Source organism: Amphiura filiformis, chromosome 16 (assembly GCF_039555335.1).
Source record: "Amphiura filiformis chromosome 16, Afil_fr2py, whole genome shotgun sequence".
In the NCBI taxonomy this organism is placed as follows: Eukaryota; Metazoa; Echinodermata; class Ophiuroidea; order Amphilepidida; family Amphiuridae; genus Amphiura; species Amphiura filiformis.
In genome coordinates, this window is record NC_092643.1 from 35641182 (window position 1) to 35666049 (window position 24868).

At 35.0% G+C, this 24868-nt stretch overlaps 2 protein-coding genes across 2 annotated transcripts; both read left to right on the forward strand.

The window, feature by feature from the left end:
* Window positions 1-1081: 1081 nt before the first annotated feature.
* LOC140172604 (uncharacterized) lies at window positions 1082-15585 on the forward strand. Its single transcript, XM_072195742.1, has 5 exons — window positions 1082-1281; window positions 11729-11873; window positions 12550-12700; window positions 13841-14052; window positions 15478-15585. Exons 1-5 carry the CDS (start codon window positions 1235-1237, stop codon window positions 15583-15585), a joined length of 663 nt encoding a protein of 220 aa, XP_072051843.1. The 5' UTR covers window positions 1082-1234.
* Window positions 15586-15590: 5 nt separating this feature from the next.
* LOC140172606 (uncharacterized) lies at window positions 15591-24470 on the forward strand. The gene is made up of 4 exons (XM_072195743.1): window positions 15591-15642; window positions 17026-17115; window positions 18079-18246; window positions 24304-24470. Exons 2-4 carry the CDS (start codon window positions 17097-17099, stop codon window positions 24468-24470), a joined length of 354 nt encoding a protein of 117 aa, XP_072051844.1. The 5' UTR covers window positions 15591-15642; window positions 17026-17096.
* The last annotated feature ends 398 nt before the right edge of the window (window positions 24471-24868 follow it).

Below are 24868 nucleotides of genomic sequence, written 5' to 3' on the forward strand. Positions count from 1 at the left end.
AAAGGTCGCCCAATTGGGCTACCAAGTCGTGCGTTACCAAATTCGCGGCTTTGTTGAAAAGCGGATATGCAGTTTACCGTTCTGATTGATTTGATCACGTGGTGCACGTGGTCGCACTGCATTCTATAAATTCAGTAAATTATTTTGAAATTTTTAAAAACGCTTGAAAATATCACAAACAAATAGGCCTATGTTTAATAAATAATATAAACACAAGCTAAAACCGTTGGGGTTCGATAATGAACCCCAAACTAACCGAGTAGGCCTATAGGGCCTACCCCGGAGTAGGCCTATATACCGGGTATTGAAAATGCCTGAGGCTGAGAGACGAAAATAGGTATTTTCGTCTCAGGAAAATGCCATACGGCCGGGCGGCGATTGTTTTTTTTTTTTTTTTTAATCAAACACGGAATAGAGCAAAACTAACTGAAAAAATAACATTTTCTGAAAAATCAATTGATTTTACACGTATAATGCGTTACAAAAATGATGTACGAAAAAAATAAATCGCGGCCGGGCGGTTTCACAAGTTGCCGGCTCTATCGTGCCATTCGCCGCCTGCGCCTGGGTTTGATCGCCAATATGAATACTGACGTCACGCATAAACTTTGTTATGAATATTCATAACAATTTCTTCTTTTTCCGGACGGGCCGCACGTGATTTTTTTTCGTGCACCATATTTTGTATGTGGCAAAATCAGTTTAATTTACACCCGGGAATTTACAATGACTTTATAGATCTAACTTTGTTCCATTAGGAGCTGAATCGGCATTTTACATTCAAGAGATCAAGATGCCACCGGAAGTACATGTACACTGTTGTAACGTCATGATGGTCACTATAATTATGGTCAATCGACTTCCGGGGCCGGCGGGCAGGCAGCAGGCTCGACTGCATGCCGTGGCGCATCAAACCAAACAAGTACTACTATGAGGCCTCTTTAGTTTACACCAACTGTACTGTTCACCGATGATACAACCGCTCTCCGCTTTTTTATAACACTTTAATTTGATAATACTAGGCGTTACTCACATTTGAAATCCGAAATCGTGCATATATACATTTAAAACCTTTTGGTGATGTAGTAGGGATCAAGCTCACGAGCTGGTAAACAGACATCAACCGGCGGCCGTGGCCTGGCAGAAAACGACACGCGGTATTACTATCCACTAGGCGAGAAGAGTACATACTTATTCGTCATCATCGGTACATAATTTTGCAGTAACTTTCATAATGGCCTCAACCTCAAATGCACCACCAGCGGATCAACAGAGACAAAGGTGAGCGTTTCAAGCTGTTTCACATGCAATGATGCATAAAAAATGTTTGATATTTATTATAATATTAGTCAACAAGAGCCCAGGTATCATAAAAAGCATGTGTTGAGAATCTGTGTCGTAGGCACTGCAATTGAATCATGAATAGATTCCCGAAGATGGCTCATGGACATGGCAGTCATGAGGCTGATCGGTTTCGAGTTAGCGTTGGTCTGAAAAATTAAAGGAGTATTTCGTGATCCTAGCATCCTCTATTTATGTCATTTTTCATTAGATATCCACGAAAAAAACCTATTCCCAAAATTTCAGTTGATTCCGATTTTGCATTCGCGAGTTATACATGATTATGTGTATTACACATAGACAATGCGTTGTAATTTCGTTCTGGTGCACCAGAACGAAATTAAAATTTCACGATATCTTTGCTAAACGAAGTAATCTGCAAGAAATATTTTGTACATAAACAATGTAGCCAGAGGTTTCCATTCCAGTGATATAAAAATCTCAACTTTTTTTGAGAAAAGTGGGGGGATGAGGCTGTGGATCACGAAATGCCCCTTTAAATTTTTATTATAATTTATAATATTGATATTCAATGAAACATACCTCACAGTTTCGGTCAATATCTCCTGTTTCAAGTTTGAAAATAATGGACGAGGTGACTTTTAATTATTAAAGGGGCATTTCGTGATCCACAGCCTCATCCCCCCACTTTTCTCAAAAAAAGTTGAGATTTTTATATCACTGGAAACCTCTGGCTACACTGCAAGATTCTCATCTGTGTGACGCCGATGTCACCAGAATGTCACTCCATCGGAAACTACACCTCGGTTTTCCATATCGCCGGTCCGAAATAGCCGGGTAGCCAGCCTCCTAGGTTTCTACAGAGTGACTTCAGGCGCCGGTGACTTCTCGCAGGAGAGTCACACTGGTGTGACTACGCCGACTAGGCCTGGGTGCTCAGTACGGCGTTTTGGGTTGCCGGTTTTGCTTTTATTGCCATATTTTTTATATTCTCTTGATTTATTCAAATAATATTCTTTATTTCTTGCTTTTTAGGGGATTAGGGAGGGGAAATTGCAAACTGGACTTTAAAAATAAGGGAAATATTTGATGAATAAAATGATTTGTTAGTAAAAGAAATAAACATGATCAGTAAAACAACTTGAGAAAAATTGCAAATAAAGAAGTTAAAAAGTAGGAATATTATAAGAAGCATGTAGGCCTATTGATGAATTAAAAATATTAAATGTGTAAAATAAATAAATAATTATAACAATAATAATTCATAACAAGCATTAATATTTATGTGATAAAAAATAGGACACAATTTCAAACAAACACTGCAATAGGCCTATATTGATGTGACACCGATTTATAGGCATAATTTGATAACGTAAAAAATCAACATGAAAAACGAATTAAACTAATAGGCCTATGAAAACACCATTTTGAAAAACGAGAAAAGAAAATAACACAAGCCAAAGTTTTGCATAAACTTACGGCAGTAAAAGTATACATTTGTAGTAGGCCTTTCAGGAAAGTGACAAGAAGTAAAACAAAATGCATGCTAGGCCTATAAATCAATTTTAAATATAACAGAAAAATTCTTGCTTCAAAATAAGTAAAGTTTTGGCAAATCAAAATGTATAAATTGAAAATGCTAGGCCTGTAATAGGCATACTTTGCGAACTTCGCTAAAAATTAATATCTCTTTTAAAACACAATTCGTTTTAAATAAAAAAGTTTCAATAGGCCTATATAACGTTATCATGCAAAATATGAAAAATAGGCATAATTTGATAGCAAAACATGTCATCTAACCACTGAAGTAAACAAAGCAATGAATGATATAAGTTTTGTGGGAAAACAAGCAAACAAATAAACTAAATAAAAACGTTTGAAATGAAACAAACAAATAAACCAAGAACAAGAACTGTAAAAGTAAAACACACACAGTTGATGAGATTATTAAAGTACAGGCAGCACAAAAACAATTAAAATATATAAAAGAGAACAACAAATAAAAGAAACAAAATGAATCGGAAGTCTCACAGTAGAAATATAAATGACAAAGAATGCAAAAGCACGATAAAAAACAAAGACGGCAGTAGGCCTACAGAAGCAGACCCGCTGTACAGCATGCATCAATCAATTAATTATAAAACCAACTCATTCCATTCATGAGCGTATACAAGCAGTAAACAAGCATGATACGCCAGATTTGTCATCATCAGCGCAGATTTGGTAGATATACGCCAGCGCCCCCAGAGTGTTCGAACTCATAACAGGGTTCGGTCAACGACCTTTTGGCAGTGTAGTCGCCTTGCAGTTCGCCGACTGGGCACCGAGCAGGCGACGCGCCATGGGGACACGCTTACGGAAGTCACTTTGATGTGACTACAAGATGTGGACCACTGTCGGAATCTAGTCAGTGGTGTACATCATGAGTCGCCGATGCGGCATCGAGCAGATAACACATCGGAGGCTAGCAGTTGTAGTCACTGTGTGATGACACTGCTGCATAGTAGCCTACTGCCTTGTTTCCGATGTTGTCACTCTCCTGTAGTGACTCTGTCGGCCACCATAGGGTAGGTTATTCTGGAGTGACGGCGATAGTGACTTCAGAGTTCCAGTGCGATGTAGTCACGCTGTCGCCAGGAATTTTGCAGTGTACATAATGTTTATGTACAAAATATTTCTTGCAGATTAATTCGTTTTGCAAAGATATCGTGAAAATTGAATTTCGTTCTGGTGCACCAGAACGAAATTACAACGCATTGTCTATGGAGCAGTCTAATACACATAATCATGCATAATTCGCAAACGCAAAATCGGAATCAACTGAAATTTTGGGAATAGGCTTTTTTCGTGGATATGTACTGAAAAATGTCATAAAAAGAGGATGCTAGGATCACGAAACACTCCTTTAATTATTAATTATCTATTAATTATTTTAAATTATCTATTACTTTCTTTATTTTGAAAATGTGTTCGTGACTATTATCAACAGTCCATTTGGTCATTTTGACTAAGACTACGGATTTAATTATTTTACCTTTATAATTGATTTTTTACATTAAAGGGGCATTTCGTGATCCACAGCCTCATCCCCCACTTTTCTCAAAAAAGTTGAGATTTTTATATATATCACTGGATACCTCTGGCTACATAATGTTTATATACATGTACAAAATATTTCTTGCAGATTAATTCGTTTTGCAAAGATATCATGAAATTTGAATTTCGTTCTGGTGCACCAGAACGAAATTACAACGCATTGTCTATGAATATGAAGCAGTGTAATACACATAATCATGCATAACTCTCAAAGCATAAAATCGAATCAACTGAAATTTTGGGAATAGGCTTTTTTCGTGGATATGTACTGAAAATGTCATAAAAAGAGGATGCTAGGATCACGAAATCCTCCTTTAATATTAGTAGGGGACCCTACAATGTTCTTGTTTTGTATTCATAATCAAAGTTGAGATAATCAAAAACAGATATTAGCAAATTAAAAGTAATTAAAAAGTCAATTAAAAGTTGAAAATATTACCTAAACAAAAATAAAATAATTAAATATTTTTCCATTCTTGATTTTGGACGCGCGAGGGAAACAGGAAACTAAGGATCAATTGTAATTGGCCTTAGTTTCTAAGATAGAAATGACAAAAGAGTACTGAAAAGTGGTGGAACCTATTTCTATTTTCTATCCCGTCCGTCCGTGACGCAAACATTTCTTTCGTTCTATTTTTAGTAACAAATCATTCCTGCCAAATTCTTTTTATTTTCAATAGGGCTAAATAATGATACGCTTCATCATAAAAACATAAAACAATGAAGTAGGCCTAAATGTCAGCAGTTGTTTTTACCAGGCTGTTTTTCTATCAATTTTGAAAATGTCGGTCCGTGATTAAACCGATCAGCCCCCGGGATCAGCCTCTCATGTACTACTCTAGACTAGACTACAGATGATTGAAAAATCACACATTTTCATGTTTTGTAATCACCTTTCACCACAAAATATGTTGATATGATGACCGGTACTAGCATTTTACTAGTACTATAGAAAAATTATCAAATTCGTGGACATCGTGGAACATACTCTTTGCGTGGCTGTGCGTAGTAAGCAGTTGTGCAGATAGCCTCGCTAATATGGACGCGTGAGAGTAGCGTTGTACGCAGCGTGTAAGTTAGCATGATTAGTCGCGAGTAACAAAGTTGAATGTTCCACGATGTCCACGAATTTGATAATTTTTCTATAGTAGTACTAGTAGTAGTCACGTAGTAGTAACAGGGTTTGATTTAACTTGTGTCGTGGAGCAATGCTCCCCATTTTGGACAACCTGCTACACAAATATCACCTGGTACACAAATATCAGCTTGTATAGCAATATTTTACAATGTAAACATAATAACATATGGCTCTGTTCCAAATCAGTGGTAGAAATAAACTCAACCAATAAAGTATCGAAACGATTATAGATGGTCAGATATATCGGTAACTGATAGCAAAAACTTATTTAATGTATATAAAGCGCAACTTTCTCCTGCGCATTTTGATACCTCTTTTGTTGCTCTACGATATCATTTAGTCGAGTTATGGGCGCCTGAGTGGCTTCAAGTCAGATTTTAAAAGTTGCACTTAGGTCCTATTCAAGCCAAATGCGTTGTACTGTAACCAATAAATGACCATGCTTTTGTCCGCCAAATTCAAATGAGTGTGTGTGATGGTGGGCACACCAAGTATTGAGATGTCAGCAGAAAGAGTTCATGAGATAAGTCAGAGATAAGTAAAGTGTAGCAAGTATTGAAGTTGGAAGTCGAAGGAGTAAAATAAAGTAAAGTTCGAACAGAGCACATCTTTGTCTTGATTGTGTGTGTGTGTACACCAGTACACGACGAACGCATTTGGCTTGAATAGGAGCTAAGTGCAACTTTCAAAATCCGACTTGAAGCCACTCAAGCGCCCATAACTCGACCAAATGATATCATAGAGCAACAAAAGAGGTATCAAAATGTGCAGGAGAAAGCTGCGCTTTATTTACATTAAATAAGTTTTTGCTATATTTCATTTTCCGATATATCTGACCATCTATAATCGTTTCGATACCGTACTTTATTGGTTGAGTTTACATGTATGGTAACTGAGGGTCAAAATTTAAAACCTATAGACTATGGGACATAGGCATTTATCTTTCACTTCCGTAGTCCACTCTTGGGCAGAACATGAAAACATAACAAATCAAGAGTAAATATATGTCTGAATTAATATCCAAAAGTTCCCACGTTTTACTTTACTCATTTAGGAGTTATTTGGGGTTAAAATGTGTTTTTAAATGATTTTTTCCATTTTGCCCAAAATGTCAAATATTAAAATAGCTGTAACTTTCAAAATAAATTGCGTAGAAATTTCATTTCTATTGTAGATGTTACATGTCACATGGATTTCCAACACTGGTGAATAAAAATGTCACAGCACAACTCTAAAATATGAAAAAATGGCAAAAAACATATTTTTGTGCTATTTTGGCCATTTTTGACCTAAAAATGTAATTTTTGCATGGGTAAAAAAATAAATATATATTTTCTTGATTTAAAAAATATGTCATTATATCAACCTAGTTATTCTGAACAAAAAAGTTAATGATGGTGAATGTCTGTGACCTATAGTTTTTGATCTATGGCCCTTTCAAATTCATGGACTAAAATAGCATGTTTTTGTCAATTTTTCCAATATTAGGCTGAAAATGGTCCTTTTTTGTAATTTTAACAAAATTGTCAGTGTTTGGAAAGTGGGAACTTCACATATATTATGGATATATTATAGTACTTTCATTTTAAGCTAGTTGTAGATCCAATGGTAGCTCGGTTTCCATGGCAGCAGCAATTATATCGGTCAATTTTACTAATTTCAATGCAGCAAAATCATTTTAGTCATCATTTTACTGCATTGAAAGTAGATAAAATTGCTGCTACCCGGTAGTGGGCATACTAGTGGATCTTGAAATAGCTTAACATTAAAGTACAATTACATGTTCATATTATTAAGTGAAGTTCCCACTTTCCAAAAACTAACAAGTTGGTTAAAATGGCCATAAAGGACCATTTTTATGGCGTAATATTGGAAATATTGAACAAAAACATGCTATTTTAGTCCATATATGAATTTGAAAGGGCCATAGATCAAAAACTATAGGTCACAGACATTCACCATCATTAACTTTTTTGTTCAGAATAACTAGGTTGACATAATGACATATTTTTTAAATCAATAAAATTTATATTTATTTTTTTCCCATGCAAAATTACATTTTAGCTCAAAATGGCAAATAGCACAAAAATATGGTTTTTGCCATTTTTTAATATTTTAGAGTTGTGCTGTGACATTTTTATTCACCAGTGTTAGACATCCATGTAATATGTAACATCTACAATAGAAATGAAATTTCTACTCAATTTATTTTGAAAGTTACAGCTATTTTAATATTTGACATTTTTTTTTATTTATGGAAAAAAATCACGAAAAAACACATTTTTAACCCCAAATAACTCCTAAATTACACAGTAACGTGCAACTTTTGTAAGTGGGAAATGTTATATTATTGATCAGTGATATAATAGCTATATTTTCATGTATAAACCATCCTCTACCCAGAAAGGGAGAACGAAAACTACTTTCTGAAGCACTTAGCAAGCCTTGTCCCATGGTCTACTATTTTTTGCAATATTTTTACTTATTACCTGTAGAAATATGGCTAAATTTTAATAATTTAATTTAAACATAATTCAGAGCTTAATCTTTGGATTAAAATAAATGAGTTAAATTTTCGCAAACTCGTGAGATATTCCATAATTGTGTTAAAAAACATTAATTTTGTCAAGAAATCCAAATTTAGAAAAACAATGATATTTTTGGGCGGGTGCGGCACCCGCCCTGTATTCTCTGACTATTGACCTACTTTCTCACATGCCGCAGTGTTGAGAAAATATTCGTGCCGGTTATATCCCAAACACCCACAGAGGTGATAGTTTACGGCGAGTTTTGTAATTATTACTTGATTTTAATATGTAAATGTAATACGATAAAAGTCGTCATAGGCAGTAATGTGTTTGTATTAAAAGAAATAACAAAAATAATTATTTATAAGTAATAGAAATACTATTTGGAAATTGCAGCAAGATTTGCAGATATTTTTATTTGAACAGTACCAGTTCACCAGTTTTGCTAGTTTTCCTAATCTTTGGGCTAAATTAATAGCATCGTGAAGGTCATATATATCATTTTATACTGATAGCTTGGGCATGTACTTAAAGGCCCATTCAGTGATTTGCTCATCCGGACGATCGTAAAAATCATCAAAATTCAGATTTTGGTACCTTTGTAATTGGCATAGATGTGCTAACATAGCCTGCTAGTGGTTCGGTCGAAAGCCGTGTATTTTAAACAAAATAAAGCATTTACATGAATCTGGACTTTTGATACTGACAGTACAAAAAGTCCGACTCGAGATCGAAAAGAAGCTCACTCTCCACCATACCAACACGCGTTATGTATTGTTTCTACTACTTATTACATCAGTAGCTACTATTTTAAACAAAATACACAATTTTAACTGTTTTTCATATTTGAATTGACCGTTAGTTTGCCTCGGTGACGTTTAATTGCTTATTTTGTTTTCTTCTACAAAAATTAAGCGTCTGTTACTCTGTTTTAAATCAATTTAGACTCTACTTCCCCGTGTTAGAAACACTGGACTAGGAAGTTTTTCCAGTCGATTAGTGGCGCACTGTACGAAAATCTCAATTTTCTCGAGTCGATCTGAGTTGAAGTAGAAAACCTTTCTAAAACTTCTGTTTTTTGACTAATTTGTCGATGTATTCAGGGGAAAAGTGGTTTAATGAAATTCTGTAGACTTATTCTTTATTTCTAAGCAACTCTGACAAATTTCCATTTTTTTAATATTCCTGTGAAATCACTGAAAGGGCCTTTAAGTACAGCTTGTATGTGCATTGTGTTCAGTGTGTACATAGGCTATTTACTTTTCAAATCTTGTGACAAATAGTGCTTGCTGGTGCTTGTATAAGGTATTATAGACAAATTATTAGAATGCATGTGCACCAGTAAAAATGGCCCAGGTTGAATAAAATAAATAAACATATGAATGAATAGTTTATTCCCTGGATTATTTTTGTTGGGACAAAATAATGATATAGTTTGACGCTTTGAAATACAGTTATGTTTTAATCATAATAAAGTTACAAAGTTAAAAAATAATATCGAAATATTGTAAAATCAAACTTTTCCCCTCATAAGTTGTATCAAAACAACATATATTGAGGAAATTGATATGACAGATTTTTAAACTTTGATATGGAAAGATACCCCAGCCCTGTTGTCCCACCAGAGAAGATGAGCAGAAGTCTTTCTATCTGATGATAAAAAAAACCTCTAGGTATGATTACGAAAATGTTTTAAATAACTATTATCTACAAAAGTTTTATAACAATGTTTTATATAAAATGTTAACATAAAACGTCTTCTGTTATGATGTGAAGGGTTAATATAAAAACAGGGAAAATCTGTTCCAACTGACCAGCAGAGAACAAAGGATAAGCAATAAGATTAAAATCAAGGAAAATATGACACAACCTCCAATGGGGGCATAACAAGCGTATAAAGTTAAAAACTCTTTTAATTTTTTTTTTACGTTTTGTGTTATTCCCCATTGGAAATCGATGTTGTGTGATTGTGTCATATTTTCCTGTTTTTAATTGTGAACTTGACTTACTCATTCTTTCATTTTTCTTGACAATTTTTCATTTGCCCGCCCTATTCCTTTTAAAGGAATTTTTATTTATGTATAAATTATTTTTCAGTTATACAATTATTTACAAAATGATTACAATGCTTTCATACAAGTAAATTGAGTGTTTCGGAGGTGACATTAGGCCCATTCACAATATAAATGCAGAAATCAATGATTTTTCAATAACTGGGCTTCTCTAAAGCAAGGTTAACCTGGATAATGTAATGTTCAATTTTCGTGGCGTCAGTATTTGTAAGCCTGTCCAGTGTCCACTTTTTTATCTCGAAAATAGAATCTTGAGATAAAAAAAATGGATGGGCTTACAATTAAAATACAGTACTGACGCTGTGAAAAATTGTTTAACATTGTAAAAAAAAACATAGAACGGCAATGTTGAATTTCATTTGTTAGGTTGAAAGTGCCAATAATTGCACAGGATAAACCTTTTTGAATTCAGCTCCCTAAAATTGCCACACAGTACAAGTAAATTTGATGATATTTATCCATTTTATTACAAATTGCTGCTAGAGTAGGCCTATACAAAGTTTGATTCTGTACCCTTCTAATGTTTTTCCTTTGTGAAATTGATCCAGAAATGCACTAACTTTCATTTCATGTAATGGTCGCATGTCACAAATAGGTCACCCCAAAATGGAGGAGTCGTAACATGAAAATGCTTTCTTCCCACTTCAAGTTTAGTTTATTCTAAAAGTATGATACCTATTTTAGAAAGTTTGGTGTCATTTTGTAGATAATTATGTTCTTTGTCAAATGCAAAAAACCCCAAGTCAATTGGACATGTACTTTGAGATTTATACTTCAATATGTAAGATGTGTCAATGGAGGAGCAGGGGCGGGTGAGCCGGGGCGGGTGAGCCCCCATAGGGTTGTACACAAAATTGTGAAAATATGGCAAACTTCAAACCTTTGTATCTTAAAAAGTACAACTAGCATGGACCTCAAATTGCACATATATCATCCTGGATTGTAGATCTACCTCATAGTAGATCAACTGTGTTCAAAAGATGTAACTAATTAATTGCCTAATTAAATGCTAATTAAGACAGTTTTCCCCATATGTTACTGTACAAAGTGTGCACGTAATGCTTCGACATTTCTTGTCAATGGCCTATCTCTAATTAGTTTTAGTGCCAGACATGGAGGAAAAAAAGTTTTGATTGATAATGTCATACAAATTGTAAAATTATTTTACAATTTTTAACCACCCTGTATGTTTAACGCAAGGTATATACCAAACTCTTTCTTCCTAATTTGTTGGAAGGGCCCATGCAATGTCTTTCTGAATCCATATTTATTTTGAGCTACATAGCTTTCAGAAAAAGAAAATAATGGGGTTTACCATGACACGAAAGATGCTAATTTTGTTGATGTTCCACCCTGTATATTTCTTCTCTGACCCTGTATTATGATATTATACTTGGTTGATTTGGCATCCTTGTAATACAAGCTTTCCAGAAATGTATACTTTTAATGGTCTAAAATGTATTCATTAAAAGTTGTGTTGAAGTGAATCAAAATTGGTCATATTTTTATCATAAAACATGTTACACAAAAGATGACCAATTCATGACATGCGATCTAATGTACTTTTTCATTTGTTTTAAAAATTGATCCAGAAATGAGTTTCGCATTGGAAGGAGTCAGGTAGAAGTTCTGCAACAGTTTTGGGAAGAAGGAATGAACTCGGCCAGCACACCTGAGATGAAAGACAAGATTTCAGATGCTGCCAATCAAACACAACTGACAGAAGACCAGGTGAAAGTGAGTTGATGAAAAGTATAATCTGACTCAAATATATTTTCATGTGAACATTTTGAGTTTGAGGCCAAGAAAAAGTCATTAATTTTGTTCATTTGTTAGTTAGACTGCAACAAGGTGATTTATCCAATTTTGTCATCTTCCTAGTTCCTGTGACCAGTCATTGTCCGTAATGACATTGCACATCCCAGTTCCAGCAGTGCAAGCTCTGCTCAGCTGACTCTAGCTCAAGGGTCTGCTGGGTAATATAGGGGCATTGACTTAGCCCGCTGGTTTACACCACTCATACCAGCTGTTCCTAGCCTGAAAGTAGGATGGAGTGCCCAATCTCTGATGAAATGCATGTCACTTACTCACTTTTGGATCCCTCAAAAATGGAATATACCAGATACACGTATATAGTCGTCTACCAAATGGACTTGGTTTTCCCACATCACTTACTTTGTAGCTAGTATATTTTGAGCTGGTGATCTTTGCAAGTTTGTGAAATTTGATGGTGTGATTTTACAAACAATTTGTCATGAAAATTAAAGTAATTCTTAAAATAGTCTTGTGTATGCAAACACAATTGTTGTGCTGATCATATTGCAAACCCAGTGATCTGTGCAATTCAATGCGATTTAGATGCCATAATATAATTAATAATGTGTTGTCTAAATCCTTTCTGTTTCATATTCAGAACTGGATATACAAGGAGGGGAGGAAAAAGCGCCAGAATGAGGGCACTAGTGTGAGAAGCAAGCAGCCACGCCTCAATCTCAATAAGAAGCAGGAGACGGAAACACAAACACTCTATAGATTCTATAGGAAAAGAGAAATGACAGGGAAGAGTGAGTTGTAAAATTAATTTGCACTTACGGGTGATATCCTGGTTTTGTTTTGTTTTTGTTGTATTTAGTTCTGCTAAGGGGATGGTGAATGCTGATTTCGATCACCTCCTCCATAATTGTCTTGTTTTATTTTTTCGATGTTGAATTTCTATGTATTTTTTTTTTATGGAAATAAAAGATTCATTTATTCATTATATTTATATAGATTTAAATTAATTTTTAAATGCTCCTTTTACCACTGAACTTCTAATTTGGTAGAATTATGATGACATAAATATGTTGTGCATGTGCAGTTTTGTATCGTGTCATTTGCATTATGAAAATTGAGGAGTTCATTGGCATATTTTGCTTGATATTCTGTTTAACTTCATGCCACATGTGTACAAATGTATTCCAGCACCCAGGGGAGAGCTAGAGTATGGTGTACGCCTGGAAAAACTTGGTCTGATGTCTGTGTGCAATAGATACAATTATTTTGCTATTTCCTTTAAAGTGTTTTGACTGCAAGCATGATATTAATCCTTTGGAGTATATTTCCATCATATTTGTCATAGTAACTCTCTTAAGTTCTCCCATTCTTATGCTAGAACCGATAGTTTTAAATACACTGTCTTTAATCGTTTTCCAGTTTATTTTGATAAACTTCCTTCATCTCTCAAAGACCAATTCTTGTTTAGTATCTCTAATTTTCTGGACAATCTCAAAAAAACATTTCAGAACAATTAGTTGGAATTCAAAATAGTTTTTTAGTTGGGCTTATTATCAAGCCTCTTCTTATGTTGGAGAATATAGGCAGATTGCATCCTTTGCCCCGTTCCCATGTGTTGCTTGTCTCTGTTCCTGTGGGAACCATTTAGGTTTAGGTACTTTGAAAGTGACTTTGTCACTATCTGGCTATCCCTGACAGGGGTTCTCTTGCCCTTTGTTTTTGTTCCCGGTTAAGGCATGCCATCTCTCTAGATTCTCCAACATGGGTCGACTCAATGTCTTGCTATGTATCACCTTCCATGGTTTACATTTTATATTTTTTGCATGGGTAATTTATAAGTGTGTAATTTTGATATTGTGCCATATTTTATATGTATGTTTTTAACTGGCAAATAAAATGATATATGATATGTTCTATTTAAACTAAAACAGGCCACCATACGTCAGGAGAGCAAGGGAATTTAATGAAGAAAGTCAACAAAGACTGGAAAAGGGTGAAGAAGAGCCAAAAAAAATGGCAGCAGTTGAAGGACGAAATGCAGGAATCTGGTCCTGGTTTTCTCGACCAACCAATAGAAACCTTGACGGACAAACAGAAGAGAGGCACCGCAGAGCCACATTATGAGGAGGAAATTGAAAAATATGTAAGTTTGTTAGGATTTTGTTAGACTCCATACACCGGACGATCTTACCGTTTCTGATGTTGATTAAGATACTTCTTGCATCGATCCCAAGATGCGGAAAAAACCAATAGTCATTTTGTCCCACATAAATGAATAAATAACAAACAAAAACCCGATCCCCAGGTGGACTCACCCAATTTGGTGACGTCACACCAGATCATCATCTTTTATCCAACTTGGTCTCCGACTGACACAGACGTGCCTAACGATTGTTCATAGCACTGAGCATCATTTTTTCGACCAAGGGGAGATAGACGGTTGTAGTTTCACACCTTAGGTAAAACCAAACCGGTATTGTTCAGCTGAGGATAGTTTTTTGCGACATTTTCTGGCGAAAAAGTGACAAAAACAATCCAAAACTTAGCTACATATTGTGCCTCCATTTGCATACGGGACACACGAGCAATTCAAAATGGCCCCTCGTTGGCGCCATTCATTTTGTTTCCCACGAAAACAACCTTTGCAACCTGTAGTTACAATAGATGTTTTGTACATGCACATTGTATATCATGTATGGTAGGGTATTGTTGCTATGTTTATGGTGATTACTCTATCGTTGTGTCTTTCATACCCGTCCGATGCCGTGTATGACTGCTCGTTATTTAAAAAAATGTAGATATTTATATAGCGCTTTATGCCGTAAACAGCTTCAAAGCACTTTACATTTATTCTGCCGTCATTAGAATATGTCAGAACCACGTTTGCAGTCTACAAGCGGCGCAGGGTCTATCAGTACAACGACTGTGACTACCCCTAACAGTTTCCCATTGCACCTGGGTGGGGTGAGGCAAGCGAGGCAAAGCGCCTTGCCCAAGGGCGCAACACAGTGGTGGGACGGGGAATCGAACCCACGCACGTCAAGCAAGCTCTCAGATTATGAGTCCAAGGCTGTAACCACTGAGCCACCGTTAAGTTAATTGCCATCAAAGACGGCTCTGGAAGTTTGATCGATACCCGCAAAAAAGATAAGCCGATCCCTGTTTGTCAAAACAACTAAACATACCAAAAAGTGAAAGGAATTTCAAAGATATACCCAAGTGTATTATTCTCATGTCACATGTACCTATTAATACCAGATTTGAGCCAAAATATATACAACAAAGCATTTAACTGTTTTTCCCGCCTCAATTTCCTCAATTGTTTTTTGTATATATGCAGGCTATGTTTGTATTATTGTGTTTCCCTTGCCTGGGTCCCCTTGATCTTGGGGTTGTATGTTTTTCTTCTTTTGATTTTAAAGATGATTGAATAAAAAATTGCAGTATGAAGTTTATTTGAGTAATCAAATACTTAAATGTGCCAGTTTCATCATGTACATTTTCCAACAAGAAGTTTGATTTTGGTTCCTTTAATCCTTAATATATTTTCAAATGTTCTATTTCACAGTGTCTAGAGTTAGAACAGTTTGGGTACCATACCCTTGTGTTGTCATCACACCCATATCTTGGCCAAGAATTAACAGGGGATAATGTAGGGCTGACCTTCAAGATTTAAATCACCGCAAAGTTTGTGTGGATTACCACTTTGCGGCTGGTGGCTCTGAGGAAATAGGTAAAATGCTGAGTCTTTATATATTTTTTATTTGTTTTTTGTGTCGAACAAGTAGTTTGAGGTGGAACAATGAGTACCGTCTGTATGTATAACCACACTCTCAAAAACAATAAGGGAATGACAAGATCTGTCTCAAATCTAATGAAAGTACAAATATCATATTACCGTACATTTCTCCTTCCCTTTCTGCATAGACAGTAACTGCACCCAGCTGTGTGCAGTGTTGAAAATAGCTGGTATCGCATAGCAAAATGCTACACAATTTAAACAATTTGCTACAAAATTTTGGAGTCGAGTAGCATTTTTATGCCATAGACTTACACACTGAAGTATGTGAATGTACCAAAAGAAGAGTAATGAAAGCAAATTTTGCTACACTGCTTGGAGTTACTTTCAGTAAGGACCTTTCTTTTGACTCTCATATTGGTAATGTTGCTAATAAAATTTCTAAGCTCTCTGGTTTCATAGTTAGATGTACTAGAAATATGACTTCTGATGCTTTACTTAATCTTTACAAATCTCTCATTTTGCCTCATATTGTTTATTGTGTTTGTGTCTGGTCTCCATTTCAAAGAAATCATAGAACAAAAGATTTTCACGAAGTTAATTTTGATGATCGTCCTTCATATTCTGAGAGGCTTGTAGATCTTAAATTGATTAAGCTTGAGGATGTTTACAAGTGTCAAAGATTAGTCTTAGGATTTAAATAATCAATGAGATTGGGCCTGCTTCTTTTAGTTCTCTGGTTCAAAGAAGTATTTTGGATAATTCTAGGCTGTTGCACCAAACTCCCAAATCTTCATCTTTCTTTAATTTTATGTTTGTTTCCCTCCCACGTCTTTGGAATGGAATTCCCTCTGAATTGCATCATGTTAATAATCTTGTTGTATTTAAGTCTGAAAGTAAATCTTTTTACTTGACTATGCTTAAATGATCTTGTGGTATTACATGCTTTGGCTTATATACTTTTAAATACCTGTATTTTATGTATAGGCCTATATTTGTTTCAAGATTTCATAATGGTTTTATTTTGAGAAATGTATTTTTCCTATTTTATGTACTTTTGAGGTTTAACTATTTATTCATGTGCATGATGAGTGGGCACTTATGTGTTTGGACTTTTAGCCCATTCACTCATCCTGAATTACTTGCTTTTGTCATGTTTAAGAAATGAAAGTCAAATGTACTGTTATTTTGTTACTTTTGTATTGCAAGTAATTCAAATAAATATTATTACACATAAAAAAATTCTTAATTCCAACACTGGCTGTGTGTACGCCATGCTATATCAATCCACGATATTACGAGTCCCACCATCAGAGTACATGTATACGTTTTGTTTGAGTAAAAATAACTTAAGTAATATTTCTTCATCTTTGACAGCTCCTGGAAATGACACAGCATGTCAGACACAGACCACCTCTGCAGATCAAATTAGAAAGCGTGTGAGGGACATGCTAAACCGCAAATACTGTAAGTACCTTAACTTTTTTAATGAACCGTAAGCAAAAACTGATAAAACAATTAATAATTTTTTACATGTTTGCTTGTATGTATTCGGTAGGAGATGGATGAGCCGCACATTATTCTGAGAGATAATGGACATGCCTCTTTTATGAAAATGGATACAGATGATCATTATAGTAAATGTTATTTGCAGTGGCATTATTTAATAATCTATTGGCTAACAGAAAAACTCAAGAACAGCTGCAAGACCTTTGAAAATATATGCAATTATTGCTTCATTGACTCAATTCCTATTTTATTATAAAGCAGTATAGGCACTAGTGTCTCTATGGGTCAACAGTGGTTACATTTTCATACAAAGACGTTGAAATTTCAAAATTGCTCAGATTTTGTCAAAAACCATGCCAATGGATTCATTCCTCTGGTCATAACAATTCAAAAAAAGTATAGTTTGACATGTGTCATACGGTACCGTTCTTGAGTTATGAGCCGAAAGGTTAAAATGAATTAAATCCGTTTCACTGAAATACAAGTTTAAAAAAAGATGTCAATGCTCACTTTTTAGAATATTGATTTCAATCGAATTGAATACATCGCTCCATTTTGAGTTTGTAGTTCACCACTGAGCAATCGATTGCTAGCCAATCAAATAGAATTCCTTTTACCACTCGCCCGTCGCTCACCAACGGAGTATTAAGTTTATATTTATCATACAGTGTGTCGACACTGTGCCCCCCCCCCCCACAATGTTGTGGGTTTCTGACCAAATTAACCCTATATTTGGCAATTTTAGCCCAACAGTACATTTCATCAGTTTAGCTTCAAAATGGCAAAAAGAAAAAAAGAAATCTATGCTACCGGCTGCTATCATATAGCAGTTTGCTGTCAGAAATTATAATGTAACTTTGGTGCGAAAGTTTGATTTTACCATAATAACAAACTGATAATGTTGTTTCTTCCTCTTCACAGACAAGGTCACCGGCAAGTCAGCTGTCGAATATAAAGCAATTCTAAACAAAACAGTTAATGTGATCCATCATGGATGGCCAAGCAACATTGCTTTCAAACAGCCATCTAGCATGGGCGTCGCTACACTAAATCAACTTTGGGCGGCCAGGAAGGAAATTTCTTTTGAAGGTGAGGCATATAGCAAATAAAAAAAAAAAATGTCAATAGAGTATTACAAAATGTTTGTTGTAGCATTCTGCATCATACATTCTACATTATTACCCCCTCTCTATATGTCTCTCCCTCACAGTCTCACCTTCTGCCCTCACCCACATCTATTTCTGATCCACCTTTTGCAAGATGTGTAGACAAATCAAGCAAAATCACTTTTCAAACCTGGCATAAACATGTTTAAACCAGCAAAACTGGACAAAAAAATAAAAGAGTATAATTTGTGCTCCAACATTAAGAAAAAAGACGGAACACTCATTTAAATGTAAGATACAACTTGTAATGTATCAACTATCATTCAACATGTTTTCTTTTTGTCTCATCAAGACCTTAAAATGGAAAATTCAAATTTTTTAGCTTGAGAAATCCATTAAATGAGTACTCACAGCTTTAGCTTTTGCCATCTGCTTTTCCCTGATGGCAAAAGCTAAAGTTGTGAGTACTCATTTAATGGATTTGTCAAACTAAAAAATTTGAATTTTTTATCTACAATCCTACAAATGCATCTATTTACTTAAAGTGGAAATTTTTGAATTGATGGCTCATTACATGTAGTACATTTCTGGAAATGTTTCAAGGCAAAAACCTGTATGTTTGCTGGCCAGTTGAATTTGTTATTTGATAATTTTATCATTTATTTTGAAACAAAAAAAAGTGTCTTTTTGGTTTTTGCCACTTTTATCAGCAAAAGCTGCAAATATAAAGCTGGTCATTCAATTTGAGAAAGTGCTGTGTTACAGCACGAAACGTCATTGAGGTAAATAACATCACCTTTATTTGGATTTGTTTGAGAATTTTTTATCTACAATCCTACAAATGCATCTATTTACTTAAAGTGGAAATTTTTGAATTGATGGCTCATTACATGTAGTACATTTCTGGAAATGTTTCAAGGCAAAAACCTGTATGTTTGCTGGCCAGTTGAATTTGTTATTTGATAATTTTATCATTTATTTTGAGACGAAAAAAAGTGTCTTTTTGGTTTTTGCCACTTTTATCAGCAAAAGCTGCAAATATAAAGCTGGTCATTCAATTTGAGAAAGTGCTGTGTTACAGCACGAAACGTCATTGAGGTAAATAACATCACCTTTATTTGGATTTGTTTGAGAACATTTTAATATAATTGTTTGTCACCGAATTTCTGAAACCAACAGATTTTCAAGTTCAATTATGATCTTAAAAATCAAATCAAATGTCGTATTTCTGCACATTTTGGTCTAAAAATGGGTATTTTTATCATTTTGTTTATTGTTTCATTGTTTTTTAAGTATTTTTATTACCAATGATGTTATTGATATTGCAGTGTACAATTTAAGGATAGTTTAACAAAAGTCACAGGTGGGTTAGTTTCCATAGCAATAAAAAGTTCTGCCATTTTTCAGTTGATTCAAATGATTTAAATGAATAAATTTGGGAATTGGTAAAATTATTCGTAATAAAAACTTGGAGGGTGGTGATGCATTTTTGCAAATTGCATTCATGTACAAACTGCAAAAAGATGAGTGATGAGCTGACCGCTAGTTGAATAAAATCATCAAAATAACACATTTTATCCCAAAGTTAGCACCAAGGTATAAAAAGTCTGTTGGAGATAGCCGATTTAGGAGTTTGATATTGGTTAAGAGCCAGTCTCCCTTATTATGTACATGAATAAGGGGGGTTGTGATACAAAAAAAAATAGAATTGTCTCTAAAAAATAATTTTGGTACATATTAGCACCAACAACTCACATGTAAAATATGAGCATGCACAGCGCCCTCGTTCAGCTTGAAAAAATTCTCGAAATTTCAGCCTCTCTGAGCCTTACTTGCAAATGGTAAACTTTGGAGGTGCATAACATCGTGCGCCATCATCATCCCAACCTGCATTTTGCATTTTTTTAAAGTACCAAATGGTTACATTACAAAAACCAAGAAAAAAATTGGGATCTTGATGGCGCACAAAATCAGCAAATCCAATGATTTGATGAAAAGCGCCTCATGCAAACTTCAAAGCATCATAATGGGCTGCGCCATCAAGATCCCAAGTCCGAACAAGTTTGAAATTAAAGACCTCCATGGCAAGTTTCATTTTTCAGCAAAAATTTTTGGGATTTCGTTGGCGCACAGAGTTAACAGAGGTCAAAGGTCAAAATTTCCTATTTTCGCACATTTTTGCACGCCTGTATTATTGCGCGCCAACATCACCTGACTCTCCGAATAGGATTTCATCAAAGAAGAGGTAATACTCTGCAAGAACTGAAAAAAATTAGCTTGGGATCTCTTGATCTTCATATTTTTCTGATTTTTTGAAAATGGACTTAGCCTCATTTTGGAGGTCAATTTGACCTCTTTTTCCCACTCGCTGCACAATGTGGGCTTTTTACTGCATCACAAAAAAATGTGCCAACAAGATCCCAATTTTATTAGTCATCGTCTAGCTTCTTTGGCGACCAGTAGATAAAACACAAGCAACAGCTAATTGGGATCGTGTGGGCGCACTAATATAAAAGAGGTCAAAGGTCAAGCTTTGTGCCAAAGTGATGCATATTTGCCTATGTGCAGCACGAAAGTGGAACTTTGACCATAATAAAAAATGTGCCCAACAAGATCCCATCTTACTTTTTGGATGATTGGATAAAGGGGCTTATGTATAACTGATAACAAGTAAAAAAAAAGTGGATCATGTGGGCGCACTAATTCAATAGAGGTCAAAGTTCATACTTTGTGCCGAATTGGCATTATTTTGCCCGTGTGCAGCACAAAAGTGGAACTTTGACCCGCAATAAAAATGAGCGCCACCAAGATCCCATCTTACTTTTTGGATGATTGGATAAAGGGGCTTATGTATAACTAATAACAAGTAAAAAAAAAAGTGGGATCATGTGGGCGCACTAATTCAATAGAGGGTCATGTTTTTTGAGGTGGGACCCAATTGTGTCACATCTTGCTATTGGTCAAAAATCAACTCCTTTTTTGTATTTCTGATTATATTTCAAAAAGTTTTCACCCAAACTAGTAAAAGTATACATTTTAGAAAGCATATATTGTCATGATTGCAAATCTGTAAAGTTTGAGTGGATATACAGGGTGTACCAAAAAATATACAGGGTGATTCCATTGAAAAATACTGAAAAATTAAATTCCTTTACCACTCCAATATTTCTACATAGGCCCTAGTATATTAAATTGAAAAATGAACTTGATATTTGGAATGTACACAGTTAGTCCTTTCATTAAATATATAGTTTGTACTATATTTAGTAAGCCCATTGTGTTATACAGGGTGTAAAAAAGTTGTAAATTAAAATTTTTAATTTATGTAAAATTTCCCAAAGTGTCATTAAATTTGGAAAATATATTCAAAATAGTTTACAGAATTGCTATAATATCAAATTCAAATATCCAATTCCTATATAGGGTGTTCCAAAAATCAATATACAGTGAATAATTAGTAACAAAGGTACATGTACATGAGGCGTATACATGCACACTTAGCCTACATCAATAAACTATTTAACAATAACCAAAGATCAATATGTCATCAGAATAAATCCTTTGACTGTAATAATCTCCTTTGAGAAGATTTATTTTATATTTCAAAGATAAAACAATATTGAAATTTATTTCATATGCATGCATGCAAAATTAAAGCCCATTGTATTGTATGACACCCATTCCACTGCATTAATTAAAAGCTTGTTAAATCCTTAATTACTAGGCCTATGTTTATTAAGATTAACTAGGCAATTATAGTTATAGAAAGTTAAAAAATAAGATTAACATTATGCAAATGCATTTTTACTTCTCCTAGACAACAAAGTGCATACATTTTATTAATGATCATCAACTTCCCATTGAATTACACAGAGCTCCTCCGCTTCCGGCTCCTCCACTTCCGGCACCACCCCTGACTAATTAACTTAATTAAGCTGTTGTAATTAATTAATACATTTGTTTAATTGTATTTGTTATTAATTCATTAGATTAATAATTTATCTTCAAAATAAGACCAAAACCATTTGTTCATGATGAATTTTAGCAAAAATATAGGAATAAGTAGACAAAATGATTTAGCAAAATGTGACAGCACCACCTTTTTTAGGGTCCCAGTATAAAAAACATGACCAGAGGTCAAAGTTCATACTTTGTGCCGAATTTTTTTTTCAATGGGGATCACCAGACATGTCTCATAGAAACTTGTGTGAGTGCATTTCAGATGATGCTGATTCCATCATGGTAGTTGGTGAGAGTAAAAAAAAATTTGTCAAAATACTTAGTCATATTTTGCAAAATTTGAGTGAAAGGTTGCTGAATTCGGCAAATTTAGGCTAAAAATCGGTTAATTTTGTATGAAGTATGAACTTTGACCTCTATTGAATTAGTGCGCCCACATGATCCCACTTTTTTTTTTACTTGTTATCAGTTATACATAAGCCCCTTTATCCAATCATCCAAAAAGTAAGATGGGATCTTGTTGGCGCACATTTTTATTGCGGGTCAAAGTTCTACTTTTGTGCTGCACATGGGCAAAGTAATGCCAATTCGGCACAAAGTATGAACTTTGACCTCTATTGAATTAGTGCGCCCACATGATCCCACTTTTTTAAAAATTGTTATCAGTTATACATAAGCCCCTTTATCCAATCATCCAAAAGGTAAGATGGGATCTTGTTGGCGCAATTTTATTGAGGGTCAAAGTTCCACTTGCGTGCTGCACATAGGCAAATATGCATCACTTTGGCACAATGCGTGACCTTTGACCTCTTTTTATATTAGTGCGCCCACATGATCCCAATTAGCTGTTGCTTGTTTTTTGTCTACTGGTCGCCAAAGAAGCTAGACAGTGAAAAATAAAATTGGGATCTTGTTGGCGCATCTTTTTGTGATGCAGTAAAAAGCCCACATTGTGCAGCGAGTGGGAAAAAGAGGTCAAATTGACCTCCAAGATGAGGCTAAGTCCATTTTCAAAAAATCAGAAAAATATGAAGATCAAGAGATCCCAAGCTAATTTTTTCAGTTCTTGCAGAGAATTACCTCTTCTTTGATGAAATCCTATTCGGAGAGTCAGGTGATGTTGGCGCGCAATAATACAGGCGTGCAAAAATGTGCGAAAATAGGAAATTTTGACCTTTGACCTCTGTTAACTCTGTGCGCCAACGAAATCCCAAATTTTTTTTACTGACAAATGAAACTTGCCATGGAGGTCTTTAATTTCAAACTTGTTCGGACTTGGGATCTTGATGGCGCAGCCCGTTATGATGCTTTGAAGTTTGCACGAGGGCGTTTTTCATCAAATCATTGGATTTGCTGATTTTGTGCGCCATCAAGATCCCAATTTTTTTCTTGGTTTTGTAATGTAACCATTTGGTACTTTAAAAAATGCAAAATGCAGGTTGGGATGATGATGGCGCACAATGTTATGCACCTCCAAAGTTTACCATTTGCAAGTAAGGCTCAGAGAGGCTGAAATTTCAAGAATTTTTTAAGCTGAACGAGGGCGCTGTGCACGCTCATATTTTACATGTGAGTTGTTGGTGCTAATATGTACCAACATTATTTTTTAGAGACAATTCTATTTTTTTTTGTATCGCAAATCCGTACATAATAAGGGAGATTGGCTCTTAATTGGTAAATAAAAAACCCTCATTACCAGAGGAACACGTTTTGTTATGTGACATTGCCATCTACTCAGCAACCAGAGGCTTGCCTCTCACACTTTTGTTCTCTATAAAACTGTGTGTGCTATATAAATCATTAATCATGTGCCTTGTAGCTAGGGGATTAATTATTTATTAGTTTGTTTGCTTGTTAGTTTTGGAGATGGGCATTCATTGGAAGACTCAAAAGGAGTACAACAGTACAAGCATTCATGGTACCATTTAATTATAGAATCATGAACATTTTCAAAGAAGCAAAAATCAAATGTATTAGATGTTTAGGATGCAACATTTTGGCATAATGAACCAATAAATGCACCATTTCCTGGCAGGCCTACCTGTTTTTAAATCTTGATTTACTGCTGTTTTCATCTCAGTAATCGGGGAAGTGATGGCTGTTATGGAGACTCATGAAGATGAGGAGAGGAGTGACAAAGAAAACAGCAGTGATGACGAATCTGAGGCCCAAGAGAAAGACGATATCAGTGGTGAAGATGATGGTAATCATGGTAATGAAGATGGCGCGAAAGAAAGAGGATGGTAATGGAGAGCTAATAAGTGGGGTGAGTCTTTAATTTCATTTAAATATTTTGTATTATATACAACCGTGTCCTGTATCGTTTGCAAATATGTTGCGTTCTAGTGCTATATCGGATAATGAGGGAAGAAATCAACAAAAATCATTGTGGATGCTCATATAACATTTGAGACAATGATTTATGAACATTTGTCAGCTTTTATACATGAACGGTTGGGTAATTGAAGAGGCTTAATTAGCAGGGCTCAAATTTAAGTTCTGTATGTCAGTTAGCAAAACCCAGTTCTAAACGCCTTGAGAAAGATGTAACTCCAGAGGAAATGACTTAATTGCCTGTGTGTCCCATGTCCCTGTCAGCCATGGATCTGTGCCCAAATGTGACTCCTCGCCACAACTGAGCCCGG